The sequence below is a fragment of the Monodelphis domestica genome, chromosome 2, assembly GCF_027887165.1.
Source record: "Monodelphis domestica isolate mMonDom1 chromosome 2, mMonDom1.pri, whole genome shotgun sequence".
NCBI lineage: Eukaryota > Metazoa > Chordata > Mammalia > Didelphimorphia > Didelphidae > Monodelphis > Monodelphis domestica.
In genome coordinates, this window is record NC_077228.1 from 321,146,294 (window position 1) to 321,162,238 (window position 15,945).

Sequence of the window (15,945 nt, forward strand, 5' to 3'; positions counted from 1 at the left end):
CTTGTGAAACTGGCTTTCGTTAGTATGTTTTCTGAGCATATTAGTTTATTGTGCATGTGTGCGTGTGTTTTCCCCTTGAACATTAACTATTACCTACATACAACAATAAAATGACTTGATAGAAAAAAAATATATATATATATGTAGTTTGGCATGTAGCAAAGCACCTGTTTTCTCAGGCAACCAAAAACTTACTTATGTTCATTTGAGTAGGATTTATTTCTCCAAGCTTTTCATAAGAAATGATCTTAATGATTTTGAAATTTGCTTGTAAGCTGGATCAGTGAGTCTAAGTATTACTCATTGAGCCTTAATGGAGGATCTTGGGCATTTCTATATTGTCAGTTCTTTTTTTCATTGCCTTGGTAACCGACATTGGCAGAGCTGCAAAGATCTACTTCAAAAGTGAGTTCATATTATGGTACTGTCAGCATATGAACTTTGGATGATTGAAATCGGGATGACCTTAGTTCTGGATCAAAGTTGGTTGAGATAAATTAGTTTCACTTAAGCTGGCAATGTGTAGAGGTTAAATGTATTAGTATAGAAGGAGATGTCACTCACACACACACATATTTGTGTGTGTGTGTGTGTGTGTGTGTGCGTGTGTGTGTGTGTGTGTATAGCATGATTCCCATATTAATTTTCAGTAAATTTCAGAGGAAGCTTTTTAAAACAATTCCCTTCCACATTATTTTGCCAATTAATTTTCTTTTGATACTAGTACATACCAATATATTTACATATTATGAGAGGTTTTTTCTTTTAAAATATGGCAGATAACTAGAAACAGTGACCTTGAAGGTTCAGATCAAGGATAAGATGATTAATAGGCTAAATGGAAATGTACAGATACATCAGTATCTAGTGAAGAGATGTTATTGGGTATTTTGGTATAGAGTAGATATTTATATTCCTTCTGAATTCAGGTTGTTTTTATTTTAACAGTTTGATATGCATTACAAATAATAAAGTCTTGATAGATTAGATAGATCTATTTTTAGATGTATGGTAATAATCATAACAATAGAATGTGGTACAAGCAAATAGGTATACCTTAACCAATTTGGGAGTTTGTCTTTTTCTTTCATTGATTATTTCAGATTACCAGAAAATGTGAAATTTTTTGTTGAGAAACCTATTCAGTTGTACCTCTAAGAGTAATAATTCTGATTCTTTATCTCACAAAACAATTTATGTAGAATTGGTAGTTGTTATTATAGTAACTTACTGTGTCATCTACTTCAACAAATCAATAAATAAAACATCAATAACACATATAATATTTGCCAGGTACTTTGGGGATACAAGTACAAAGGAATTTATGTTTTAATGGTAGGGACAGCAAAGGTATATATAGGATCTCTTAAAATGTTCAGTGCAGTTTATTATTAAAGTTTAAAACTGCATTAAGACTTATAGGATACCTTCTATAAAGTATCTATATTATACATACATTCAAAGTAGTTAGATAAAGGGTGGACACTAGTAGTTACTAGAATCTCTTCCTTTTCCAGTTCATCTACATTTCTGGCCCCCAAAATCTTGCTACTGTACTCAAAACTTTCAGGTGCCTACCTGTTTCCAACTAAATAAGACACAAATTCTTATTCCTAGCATTAAAACTTCCTACCACTTTTCAGACCTTACTTCACATTACCCTTTTTCATGCTAAGCTCTAGCCAAACTAGATTACTTACTCTTTCTTCATCCTATTTTGGTCTTTATTTTGTGCATTTGTATGTGCTTTCACTACTGCCTATGATTAGATTCTGCCTACATTTCCTAGTGTAGGAATGGTTCTTTTTTCAAGGTCAAATTCAGATGCCACTTGCTCTATGAAGCTTTCCCCAAACCTTCTAATTAGAGGTGATCCTTTCATTTAAAAAAAAGTACTTATTGTTATCTTTTGCTCTTATGTCATTTTAATTTCCTAATATATTTCTATTTTCTTCTAGAGAGTTATTCCTTCTAACAGAAGAATAAAATAGAAAAAAAAATCCCTGTTCATTAAAGCTAACCAGCATATCAGAGAAGTCTTGATATTGTATTTCATGTTCTGTACCCATAGTCTTTACACTTCTGTTTATCCCTTCTTTGCAGTCAAGATTGATCATTATGATTTTATGACATTTAATTAAGATTACTTGATGCTGTTCATTGTTGCTGCTGGGGTGGCTAGGTAGCACAATGACTAGAGTTCTAGGCCCAGAGTCTATAAGATTTGAGTTCAAGTCCTCCTTGATCTAGCCACATTTTTTTCATCAAAGCTGTGCTCTTATTCAAGGTTCTATGAAATTTTCTTTACTGGTTCTCCTTCTTTTAGATTTACCTTACTGGTTGATCATTTTTCTTTCTCTTAAGTGTGGGTTTACCTGAAGGTTCCATCCTGAAGACTTTCTTCTCTTCTCCATCCCTCCCTTGGTTATCTTACCTACTCACTCCCATAAATTCAATAATCACCACTACACAGAGCTTTCCCAAATAGATACATGCATCCTGAAACTCCTTAATCCTAATTACTACTAAAATGACTTGAATGATTCTGTATATGTATAATCCACGTTCACATAACAATCATTTTCTGTGCCAAAAGCACCTCATTGTGTATAATAGACAAATCATCTATCATTTCCAAAACTCAGATTCTCCTATAAATGCAGTGGAGTAAACCAGATGAGTTCTCCAGTCTCTAGTATGTGATCCCATGATGAATCCATCCCCTAATGAATTCACTCCATTCTTTTATACTCCCTCCTTTGCAAATTGACTACCAAGATGCTAATATTAACTATTTTCCTATCCCTCTCAAAGTAAGAGCATAGCTTATAATAGTATATTCATAAAAGATTTCTACTACAATACCATAATTTGGATGTTCCTTTTAATTTATTTTTAATGGGGTTCGGGTTTTACCACATTTTCAGTGAACATTTGTTTGAAGTTCACGTAATAAATACCAGGAGGCTATTATTGCATTGCAAATTTTAGAGTTCTGTGGTATTTTATCTTATCTTTCATGTTCTTTGCTTTGCTCTGCTTTGCTTTTTTATATTACTTTGATTTGGTAACAGGAATATCTTCCTGAAACTCATTCTGTGTTTAAAAAACTCATAATGTAGATTTATGCTATTTAAAAAATAGTAACTATTTAACACTGCATTTTATAATGATTAGGGAATGTGCTATGAATGAATTGCAATTGAATCATATACAACTCTTAATGTGAGGTATGCTCTTTCTGTGGCCCAGTTTCAGACCCTTATTCATTTCTTCCTTTCAGTTCATCAGGTGTTTTTTGTTTTTTGTCTGGGCCTATGATTTCATTGGTATTGAAAACTCCTATTAATGCATATCTGCAGTGGTTCTTAGAGAGTTCCTTTGGGAGACTGAGAAGTCACTTGCCTCGTCACCCTTCCTATAATATGAGTACTAGGTTTGGCACATAATTCAACCCATCAAAACATGGTTTATAATGGTATATAATTGTTTCCAGGTTAAAAACAATATTTAAATTGACTTTGCTTTTGGAAGATTTGGTTAAAACTCTATATCTACATGTTTATAGTCTTATTTTTTTCTGTAGAAAGGGCCACTATTTAGTTTACAGATCTTCACTGTCCAAAAGGACAACTTCTTAGGCAGGAGACTAGGACTTGATAAAGTCACTGTTATATTTCAACTTCCATAAACCTTTATTAAGTACCTTCTCAATAAAGAACTCTTTGCTCAACCTCAGGCCCAGAGTTACAAAGATGAAATATGTTCTTATGGAGTTTACATTCCTGTCCTCCTTTGGGGTGTAGTGAATGAAGTGCTGGATTTAGAGTGACCAAAACCTGAATTCTAATCTTGCCTCTGATTCTCACTATTTATGTATCTCTGGGAACATTATCTCACCATTTCAGCTTTTTCTCATCTTGAAAATGAAGGTGATAATACTTTTTCAAACTATCTCCTTTATTGTGTGATTGAAATAATGTTCTTAAAGTATGTTGCAAACTATATCAGATAATGTAAATGCCAGTCATTATTTATTTATTTATTTAGTCCATTCCACTACATCCCCTTTATGCTCTTTTGGCCCTATTATGGCACCCTTGCCAAAGCCAGGAGTTTAACTACAGTTATTATTATAATCCTTTCATCTTTTATGCTTTGAACTGATGCCATTAAGTATATTATATTTCTATAGAATATCATTCTGTATTATTCTATATTATATTTCTATAGAATATCATTCTATAGAAATATAATATAGAATAATACAGAATATATATATATATATATATGTTAATATAGAGAGAATTTCCTTTACCAAGGTTGGAACTCCCACATGTAGTGTGGATTAACCTGTTTGGTGCTAATTCTATGTTCAATTCATCCTCATTCTATAGAAATATATTAGCCTTTTCCTCACAGACCATAGTTCTTTATCTATGATAGGCTAAGCCCTTTGAAACTGCCCTGTGTAGTTGTTTTTAGCTTCCAATAATAATGCCATCTCTTAATGTTATCTCACTGAAAAAAAAAGCTTAAAATAATAGCTTAATACCAACTAAGATTCAGGCTGCCTACCATTTGTGTACAAGTTTTACCTTTTATAGTTCATTTATTCATAGGGATTTGCCATTAAGGCTTTTTAATTCTATCCCCTCTTTGACTATACTTTTCTCCTTTTCAGCTCTCCAGCTTTGGTATAACACTTTATAAATTGATAGCATATATTGGCCCAATGAGTGTTTGAATGATATGTTCCCTGAGCCATTTAAATATCCCCAAATTGTGACTCTAAATGGACTTTGTCTACAGACAGGGTTGTGTAGCTTAATATTTTTTTTTATATTTAATTTTTTTCATGCCTCAAACCAAAACCACTAGAAAATTTCCCCCTGAAAATAAGTAGAATGTAGCATGGTGGAGTAGAAACACACTAGACTGAAAGAGGGAACCTGGCTATAAATTTCAAGTCTTATAGCTCCATGATTTTGGATAAGTCATTTTCTCCTTGGGATCTCAGTTTCCTCATCTGTAAATTAAGAAAATCAGACTATGATATTTACATGGTCTTGGTTGAAGTCCCCTGATCTTAGAGTTCAATTTTAAAGGAATATTGAATACAGAATAGTCAATGGTTTGAGATAATTTGTCTAATATTACATTTTTTTATTTACAAAAATTAATCTAAATTTTGAATAAGTTCTTTGGAGCTTAGAGTTGCATAATTTTCCATTTTATAACATTTATGAATGCTCTTATCTAAATCACTTGGCTCACTAAAGATAGCTAATATTGCAAAATTTAGAGGTTTAACTGATATACTATTTATTTAAGATGGCAGAGAAATAGGAGAAAATGTAGGAGTTGGAAACGAAATTATTTTTGATTCAATTATAGTCAGAGTAACTTTATGAATTACAAGCAGATTGGTTGGTGAAGCTTCTACTAATAAAGGTTTTAATAATTTGAATGAGACATCTGCTCAATATGAATCTAAGGAAATTACATTTTATAGAATTACTTTTAAGTAGGCCTATGTTCTTACTTGTTATAAAAACTTGTTTAATAAATTATAGATGCCACAATTTTATCTACTTATAGTCGACTGTATTCTCTATTTGTTAGAAGATAAATTCCATACATAACCCTTTTGATAGGAAAAAAAATAAAGTCAGAGACTTCCATGAATATTATCTGCAATTTCTAAGGTTGGGCTTCAAGTTATGTGAGTACAACTAGAGAAAGAAGTGGAAACAGTTCAAGAGAATACAAATGTGCCTTGGTAGTCCAACTATCCCCCACTTGCATCTTTTTAACAATTTTACCTTTTATCATTGTATAGGAAGGAGGACTTGAATGAGACATCTGCTCAATATGAATCTAAGGAAATTACATTTTATATAGAATCACTCTAAGGCCCATGTTCTTATTTATTATAAAAATTTGTTTAATAAGTTAAAGATGCCCTAATTTTATCTATATTATTTATGTAAATCTTGACAAGGGAAATATTTCATTAAATATAACCTTGTAACCTTTTAAGATTTTTAAAGACGTCTCAGTGAAAAATAATGTAGGAATTAGCTATAGAGAGGAATTGAGAATGTATGTCTGTTATGCACATGTTTATAAAATGCTTCACTGTAATTGTCGACTAGCAGAGTGTCACCAGTCTTGAATCCAAAATTCTCATAAAGTAAAAAGGAAGCATTTAAAAACAACTGATGTAATATCAAATCCAAATCCTTCTACTGACCACACATCAATAGAAAAAAGTCAAATTGTTCATTTGTGCTTTTGTGAACTTAGACTTTCAAAAAAATTTTAAACCCTCACTTTCTGTCTTTGAATCAATACTAAGTATCAATTCCAAGGCAGAAAGGTAGTAAGGGCTAGGCAACTGGGATTAAGTGAATTGCCAGCTAGGAAGTATGGTAGGTCAAATTTGAACACAGGTCTTCCCATCTCCAGGACTGACTATTCATTGAGTCACCAGCTGCTCTGTCACTCATTCAAGATTTTTAACTCATTATTTAATTAAGGTTTTTTGCCTTGACTGCAAGGGAAAGTTTGGTAAACTTAGTTATCTATCTAAAAGTTCAAGACTGGAATAATGCAAGCGAGTTTTTATTTATTAAAGACATGTCATAGAGGCAAAAATTCTTCTGTAAGTGTTTAAGTTTAGACATCAAATTCCATTCAGAAACACACTTTATGGGGGCAGCTGGGTAGCTCAGTGAATTGAGAGCCAGGCCTAGAGACGGGAGGTCCTAGGTTCAAATCTGGCCTCAGACACTTCCCAACTGTGTGATCCTGGGCAAGTCACTTGACCCCCATTGCCTAGCCCTTACCACTCTTCTGCCTTGAAGCCAATATACAGTATTGACTCCAAGACGGAAGGTAAGGGTTTAAAAAAAAAAAAAGAAACACACTTTATGAATGTTCTCTTGTTTTGACTGTTAACCACAATTGGCAATAGATATAGTGCATACTTTTGTAAAAGAAATGGTAGCTTTATAAAATAGAAGCCAAAAGAGATAACATACATGCTGGTCAAATTTCTCTGCTTCAGAGAATCTCAAAAAAGGAAGATTTGTCAGAAATAATCTAATCTATACCTGAACAGCTATCTCCAGGAGTGATCTATGAAAAGTTTCAGTGGTTGGGAACTCACTATTTCCTAAGGTGGCTCTTTTGTAATTTGTCCAAAATCTGTTTTTCTCCAGCTTTATTCCCAGTCTTGCCCTGAGTCTAGGCAGATCAAATTTATTCTCTTTTCCCACCTGATAAATTTCACAGACTTCAGTATAACTATCATGGGGACAGGTTAGGTAGTAACATGGTAAAATAGAGGATCAGGCCTGGAGTCAGAGACAGTCAGACACTTCCTAGTTGTGTGACCCTGGACTAGTTACTTAACCCTAATTGCCTAGCTCTTGCTAGAATTGATATTAAGACAGAAAGGAAGGGTTTAAAAAACAAAAACTATTGTGTACCTTCCCCTAAGCCTTCTCATGTCCAAAACTCCCCAATTTCTTCAGTCAATCTTTCTGTGACATCATTTCCACTCTACTCACTATTCTAGTCATCTTCCTGTGAACATGTTCTAGTTTATCAATGTCTTTAAAAAACTGTTGCCCAGAATTTAAACTGTTATTCAAGATATGGTCCTGTTAAGGCAAAGTGTAATGGGATACTGATATCCTTCATGCTGTACATTGAGGTTTTATGGACCAGCAATTTTATCAAGTAGGTACTGTATCTACCAGTAAAAATTATGGCCAGTGTTTTTTTTTTAATTTTATGAATTCTCCATTCTCTCCCTAAAATCATCCAGTGCACTCCAGTATTTTATTTTAGATCTTTTAACATTTCATAGGAATATTTCACTGAGATTCCTACGCATTACTAAATCACAAAGCATATATTTCTCAATCTTTTAATATCTTTTCTTGCACTCAGTTCATTGTTGACAATATGCTGTAGCCAATCAGCAAGCATTTATTAAATGCTTAATATGTGCCAAATGCTCTGTTAATCTCTAGGTAGTACAAGGAAAGGCAAGACTGGTCCATTCCCTTGTAGAAGCTTACTTCCCAATGGAAGAGATAACATGAAAACAACTACCTATGAACAAGATATATACAGGATAATAAACTATAGTAGGAAATAGCAGTGGGGCAGCTTTCAAAAAGTATGATTTGAGCTGATTTTTGAAAGAAGCGAAGAGTTGAAGGTGAGGAAGAAGAGAGATCTAGACCTGGGGAAAGCCATTTGAAAAGGCAAAGGATGGGGAATTGATTATCATGTGTGAGGAACAGCAAGAAAATCAGTGTTGCTGGATTAAAAGGTATATGGAGGTGACTACATTTTTTTTTAAACCTTGAAAATGTTGAAGTGTTTTATAAATCAAACAGAGGATTTTTATATTTGATCTTGGAAGTAATAGGGAGCAATTGGGATTTATTGGAAAAGAGGTATATCAGGGAGATTTTTTTAAAATTAGAGAATGACTTGGGATCATTGAAGATAGCATAATTTCTCCCTAGTCAGCCTGCTTTTTAAACTTTGAGTTCCAAATTACTATTATTATCATTATTATTTTTATTATTATCATTATTATTTTGAAACCCAACTCTAGACTTTTACGCTTCATATTTTCTTTTTTTCTTTTTGACCTATCCTGGTAGCCCATTGAAGTTTTTCTGAATACTGCCTCTGCCATCTAACATATTATCTGCTCTCCTTAGCTTTTTGCAGTCTGCAAATTTGCCATCTATATCTTCATAATTAATAAAGATACTAAATAGCAGAGAGCCAAGAACAGAATTCTGGGGCCTTTCACTTTAGACATTTATTTCTCTACAGCCAGTCATTCAATTAGTTCTGAATCTACCTAATACTCTACAGTATTCCACTCATCTAGATACCTTTTAAAAAGGGAAATTAGGGTTTATCTGGAATGATCTTGTATTGATGAAGTTAGATTGATTTTTATTGATTATCACTTGTTTCAAAATGTTCTTAATTCATCCTTTTTAATAATGCATTCATTCACTTTATCAGAATTTTAGTTACCAGTCAACTCTTCCACAGCTGAAAGACTGCCTTTTCCATTAGGTAGGATAGATTTAAGGCTCAATGAGTAATACTTAGACTCACTGATCCAGCTTACAAGCAAATTTCAAAATCAAAATTAGTTAGGTAGATTTCTTTGTTCCTGCCATAGATTAATATGATAACTTCCATTTTGTTTTTTGATCAATCATTTAACATTGTTTCATAAACCAAAAATGATTGTATGCTGTGAAGTAGATAGATCTTAAGTCAGATCCTGCAAATGTCACTGTTTTACCATCACATTTTAGTTCACTAGCATTAGGTCTAGGCAAAATGCTGCTATAGGTGAGTCTCCTTTTTTGGTACCATACATGGATTTCGCTTCTATTACTGTATGACTACTGAAATTCCCCCAATACCCTAAATCATCAGACACTGCCATTTGCCACCATCTATAGCTCTTCAAACACACTATAGCCAGTCATTTTGATGCATGACAATGATCAGCAGCAATCAGCAAAGAGGATGTCACAAGGTAAGAACATTTGAAAGTAGAATTTCCATGTAGGGTCTTTGCCTACACAAATTTCATAGTGTATTGGGCTATCTAACATCTTTCAAATGCACAGCAGGAGTAAAAGGTCCTTAAAGTATACTTTATTTTTAAACAATAGGACATTTATTGCTTTAAATGATATTACTTTCTCTTCAATAGCCCTATCATATTAGTGTTGTGGATATTCCCAACCAGTGCAAACCACAACTTATCCACTCATTCTGCACAGTTTTTGACCATGACATCCCATAAGCCTCCATTAGAGAACCTACTAGACATACCCAAGATTTTCCAATATTTCATGAACATCAATGCAATACATGGACTGGCCATTTCTTTTCCCTTCCTCTTCCTGATCCTACATGTCTTTGATCATATTTTGTCATTTTTTGTAGGTACATTATTGTGCTTATACTTATACCCCCTGTAATTTTTTTCTATACTTTTTGTATTCTTCGGAGATTTTTGTTGTTGCATGGTATATACACAGCTATATAGTTAGTTAAGTTAGTATCCCTTGGACAATATTGGTTTTTAAAAGATTGATTTATGTGTCAAGAAGCAAGCTGTGAAACATAAATCTAATACTTATCATTTATCTTAGTTTTGAAAATGCTTAATTCTTACAACTAAAAGTTGGTCCAGTCTACTCTAGGGAGGATTGTTTTATAGGCTAGAATGCTTTACATTCTGTAATGCCTATTTATTTAAGAGCATTGAAAGGAAACCTTGAAAATTTTACTTTTAACTTTTATTATAACAATATTTTTTTTAAAAAAGAGATCTTTCTGTCCTTATTTTCTGCTCATAGTTTGTAGAACTTTTTTAACTATGAAGTTGAGGGATGAGTCTATTTATAGGCTTTGTTTTAAAATTTATCACGCTTTTGTTACATGTTGTTTAAAAGATCTAGTTTTACATGAAATAGACCATAATTGGTGGAATGAGAGTACTGACACCTGGATTAAAGCCCCATTCCATCTGTTTATTTCCTTTTTAATGGGCTAACCACTTAAACTCTCTCAGCCTTATTTCTTTTACTATAGCTTTTTTATTATGCTTTTTTAAACTCTAGATCTGTGATACTAAGTATCAGTGAGACTTTCTTTTTATTGACTTACTAAAATTTTTAGAAATTTGAGAAATACACATGATTGAAAAATGGATGTATATTACAAAGACAAAATTAATTTTTAATAATCAAAGTAGTTACTTGTTTGTGTTAGGATTTTAAGAAATTCAGTCTCATTCTTATTTAAGTAATGTGTTGATGTATTTCTTTGAGCTAAGAGGCCTAATCTAGAGACAAATCTACTCAACATGCCTTTCATTAGAGTATATTTAAAGTAACAAGATTAATTTCTGACTTTTAAATTGGTAAGCAAAGTAGAGTATTATTTAAATTCAAGCTGAGTAATTCTGACTAATATATGCAAGGGAGTACTTAATTTCTTTTAAAAGGTTATAGGGTTTGCATTTCAAGTTAATTCTACCATGCATTAATGTGTAATGAAATACTGTTTCTGAATGATTTTAGAAAACCAAAGAATCAAGTGAAAAAATTGAATGCCATCTTTTAAAATGGAAATTCTTTTTGCTTTTTTTAATTTGAATAAGGGCCTAAATAATATTAATTAAAAATCACTGTGCTCTATCCCATCATGAATACACCTTGTTTGACCTCAGCACATAATAAATAGTAGGGGTACTTAAGAATCAGTCTTGAAGTTTTTGTGCTGAGTTAACTCTAATGTTGTGTTGGCAAAAACGTGCATGGCACATGTGCCCTGGTGTATTGGAGGGAGCTCCTCTGTTCCCCCTCTCCACTGCATCTGAGGACAGTGTTTACATGCTCCACCCCTCTGCTGAGCAGCACAAAGCAAACAGTTTCTCCCTCCTCTGTCTGGGGTAATGTGGGGGTAGGGGGGCTCACAGGCAGCTTGAAGTGCAATTTGGGTATGTAATCTCTAAAAGGTTCACCAATGCTGCTCTAATGTATATATACTCAACTAAAAACCTAATAATCAGTTAATCCGCAGGGATTTATTAAACACTTACGATGTATCAGGTAATTCTAGGTGCTGTGCATATAAAAAGTGAAGTCATTTTCTAGCCTCAAGGAGCATTCATTCTGCTGTGGAATATATCCTGTCCAGAAAGAAATTGAATATGATTTGGGGAAGAAAGGCACTAGCAGCTATGGGTATTAGGGGGGAAAAACCTTTTTGAACTGAGTCTTGAAAGAAGTAACAGATTCTATGAAATGGAGGGAAGGAAGAAAGTGCATTGCAAGCAAATTGGCCTTCATTCTGTTCCTCACATGGTTAATTCCAACCCCAGTCTATATACCCTTGTACTGACTTTCTCCAATCCTAGGTATCTTTTTTCTACCCATAGTGTAATGTCATATTTCAGGATCAAAGTCTTCTTGTTATCTGTCATCTCTCTTCCCCCATAAGAATAGGAAGGGATCTGAAGATCAGGCATTTACACTTTTAGATTAACTGATATCATCTAAAGAAAGTATATCTTAAGTTTTTTAGTTCTGTTAGTAAAATTTTCCCTTTGTCAAAGAAAATTTAGTCATTAACCAGTTGGTTGGACTTGAACTTAGACCTTATTGATTCTAGGTCTAGTGCTCTATCTACCGTTCCATCTCCAAGATAATATATGTGACAATTACTTTTAAGTTGCAAAATTCATGTTTGCAGAATTAATGGGGATGGTTATAAGCTTATGTTATTTAAGAAGCATTCTCAAGCCTTATTATTTTCTTCTTGAAGCCTCAGAAGAAAGAAGAACAGAATCTGGAATTTAAAAAAAGCACCAGCCCAAAAAAAGCAGCAGAACCCACTATTGATCTTTTAGGACTTGGTAAGTAATAAATAATAAAAACCTTCATTTTTGTTACAGAACTATTGAAAGAGACCTTTATTTGAAATGAACATAATGGCTTTATCTTCAATATGCCAACAGATACCATGAACTGAATTTGAAAATGCTATGATTAAGTCTACTGAGTTCTCCCACTATAAAGGAAATCTTTAATAAGGGGGCTGGTGTCTGTCAGCACTGTCTTCACTGAAATACAAGTAATGAGCTCCTTAGGGAAAGGAGAGATATCAAAGTAATCTTCAAAGGCTTGGTAGACTATGACATTTCAACATTTAAAATACGAAAGTGAGGATTAGTGTGTTTGTGTGCTTTTATTTTTATTATTATTAAAGTAACTATGTTATGGTGGGCTGATATAATGTGCTGATGTAAAAGAAAAAGTAATTGTAGTTGACTAAAGCCATCTTCCATATTTCATACATAATTCTAGTATCTAAGTTTATCTTATGCATCAATTGAAATTGGAAATTGTTCATTTTTTGTCTAATGTCCCTTTTTTTTTTCTTGGCTTAGCAGATAACAATATGTACTTTGTCTTATAAGTAAATAAGCTTTGATTCAAGAAGTGCCAGTCCTATAGGATGTTTATCTACAAATATTGTCCGTTCTTTTTTATATTCTTCCTCAAAGGATTTTTCAAAAAAGCAAACCATAGTTTTCAACAATATCAGTGCTTTGTGGGCAGTAATGAATTTTTCTTTCAGTTTGAGAAAAACTGAAGGATAACGTAAGGCAGTTAGTGGAACCTAGTCTCTGAAAAAATTTTCGTTCTTTGTGGGCAAATTCCTTCTTGTTTTGAGAATCAGTGTTACATATTTTATTCATTTCTTTAAAAGCTGGTGTGTGTCATGCAAATGTTTCTCCTAGAGGTAAATTTCCTAATGTGGTAGTGAAAAGTAGTATGATAGACACATAAAAATATAAATGTAATTTTGAAAATAGAATTTGAGACTGGAGGCTGTAAACATAATTATGTGAAGTTGCTAGTCCTTGTAATTTCTGTATTTTATCCCTTTTGTACTTTGACTTGTGAAGGACAGGGGAAAAGACTTCTGTCATACTCCAAATTAAGATTATCTTATTAAACTAATCATTTTTTAAAATTGCTGTGGCATTTCTAGTTCACTTGATTTGGTTTAGTACCTGGTTAATTCATTTATAATTTATAATTATCTTTAAAATGTGTGCTTTACTGTGCCACATAGGTTTACATGCTTGTTATTGGCATCCCAGGCTTTCTATAATGAAAGCTTTTTTGGATGCTACTAATATGTAAAGTAAAATAAAGATCAGATCATTTGAGAGTAAATTGGCTTTTTCTTTAAATGAAGCATTAGTTAATTGAGGTAATTTTTTTCCTTATCCAACTTTGGTGACAGGCTAAATCATGCTCCTTTTTGGCTTCCTATTTAATTTTCTTTTTTAAAATTTAGAAATTATTTCTTGGTTATATTAAGTAGTTTGTATATATCTACTTCCAGAGAAGGAACTGATAAATAGAAATAAGCAAGACATAGCTTTATATATACATATATCTTTTTGTTCAAAGTTGCTGTCTCTAGTGCGGGGAGAGGAAGGAAGGAGGGAGATACTTGACAACTTCTTATTTCTATCCTTGTAAAGTTTGTGCTGTGTTATTTATCCAATACTTGTCAAAACATCCAGCGCAGTTTCAGTGCTGTAGTACAGTAGAAGAACACTACATATGGAGTCTCAATTCCTGGGCTCTGTCCCAGATTTGACAGTGAATACCTATATGAGCTTGGATAAATCACTTTTCCCTTTGTGTTTTTTTATCCCAAAGTCATAGAAATTAATAGGTGTCAGAACTAGATGTCAACCTGCAATTCTGTTTTCACATTTTTCTCTGTTTTACTTACCCAAGATGCACACCTTTTCTCCACATCTCTAAATCCTTACTTCTCCTTAACTCTTCCCCAACCTTTTAGGGAGAGTGTGACCTCTCTTATTGATTCTAAGCCCAGTACTCAAAAGATTGAGGGATTGAGGGGACAAAAGATACAAGGGATGACATACTACATATATACATTTTGCATATACAAACACATATGTGTATATATTTTTGTGTGTACATACGTGTTTTATCTTAAGACCCAAACCTCCAGGAGATACACTGGGCTAGAATCAATCCTTGAGTTCACTTTAATTCAAAAGATTTCAGACAAGGGGTAAAATTAATCTTCAGAAAGTCATAAGACTCTTCAGAGTAGGAAATTGCCTGATTAAACTCATAAAATCATAGAGTGAACGTATAGATTGCTTTATCCCATCTGGACAATAATGTTTTCTAGAATATCTCTGAGAAAATGGTTATTCAGCTCCTGCTAGATCATAATTGTGGATGAAGAGTTCATTGTTTAGTAAGAGAGTTCATTCCATTTTTGTACAATTAATTGTTTATTATTACATCTACATATTCAATCCCAGTCTCTCTCCTGAGCTGTATCACTAATTGCCTATTGGACATTTCAAACCGGATATCCTGAAGACATTTTCATTTCAACCCTCCCTTCTTCAAAATTTCCTTATTTCTCTCAAAGGTAGGTCCATTGCCTCCTTATAATTACAGCATTGTCCTCTATTCTTCACATACCCACGTCAGGCCTTCACCACCTTTTCCCTAGATTATTGCAATAGCTTCCTAACTGGGTCACCCTGCCCCAAGTCTCTCAATATTTCAGTCCATTCGATGCACTACCACCAAAGTAATTTCTTTAAGCTTAGACCTAACTTTCCTGACATGTGACTTCTCTATGCATCAGATAGCAGTGGCTTCCTTATTGCCTGTAGAATAAAATATAAACTCCACTATTTAGTTTTTAAAACTCTACATAGGGGGCCAGCAGTGAATGAGTGAGAGCCAGGCCCAGAGACAGGAGGTCCTGGGTTAAAATCTGGTCTCAGACACTTCCTAGCTGTGTGACCCTGGGCAAGTCATTTAACCCCCATTACCTATCCCTTATCACTCTTCTGCTTTGGCACAAATACACATTATTAATTCTAAAATTAATGTTTAAAAGAAAAAAACAAAAACTCTAGACAACCTGGCTTCATCTGTGATTCTAGTCAAACTGCACTTCTCTTGGTTTATCACATAGGATGCTCCATCCCTCATTCCTTTGCCTTTGCACTCACCATTCCCCATGCTGGTAATGTACTTGCTCCTTACCTCCACTTCTTAAGTCTCTCTTCTAAGATGAGCTTAGATTCCCCTCTTTTGTATGATGCCCTTCCTGGTCCCACAGCCACTAGTGTCCTCCCCTCCCATAGTACCTTGTATTCAACTGCTTTGGGTATGTGTAAAATCTATATTTCTTAATTTGCATTTATTCTACATGTATTTTACATGCACTTGTCTCTTCCATTAGAATACAGACTGTTGTGAGTAGGGATTGTTTAATTCTTTGTACTTG

The 15,945-nt window shown here is 33.5% G+C and overlaps 1 protein-coding gene across 2 annotated transcripts in view; it reads left to right on the plus strand.

The window, feature by feature from the left end:
- Positions 1-15,945, plus strand: part of SMAP1 (small ArfGAP 1) — a 273,850-nt gene that overhangs the window by 233,537 nt on the left and 24,368 nt on the right. For both annotated transcript variants that reach the window (XM_001365363.4, XM_001365428.4), the window contains one exon: positions 12,400-12,490. In XM_001365363.4, coding sequence (XP_001365400.4) covers positions 12,400-12,490 — 91 coding nt within the window. The remainder of the gene's footprint in view (positions 1-12,399; positions 12,491-15,945) is intronic.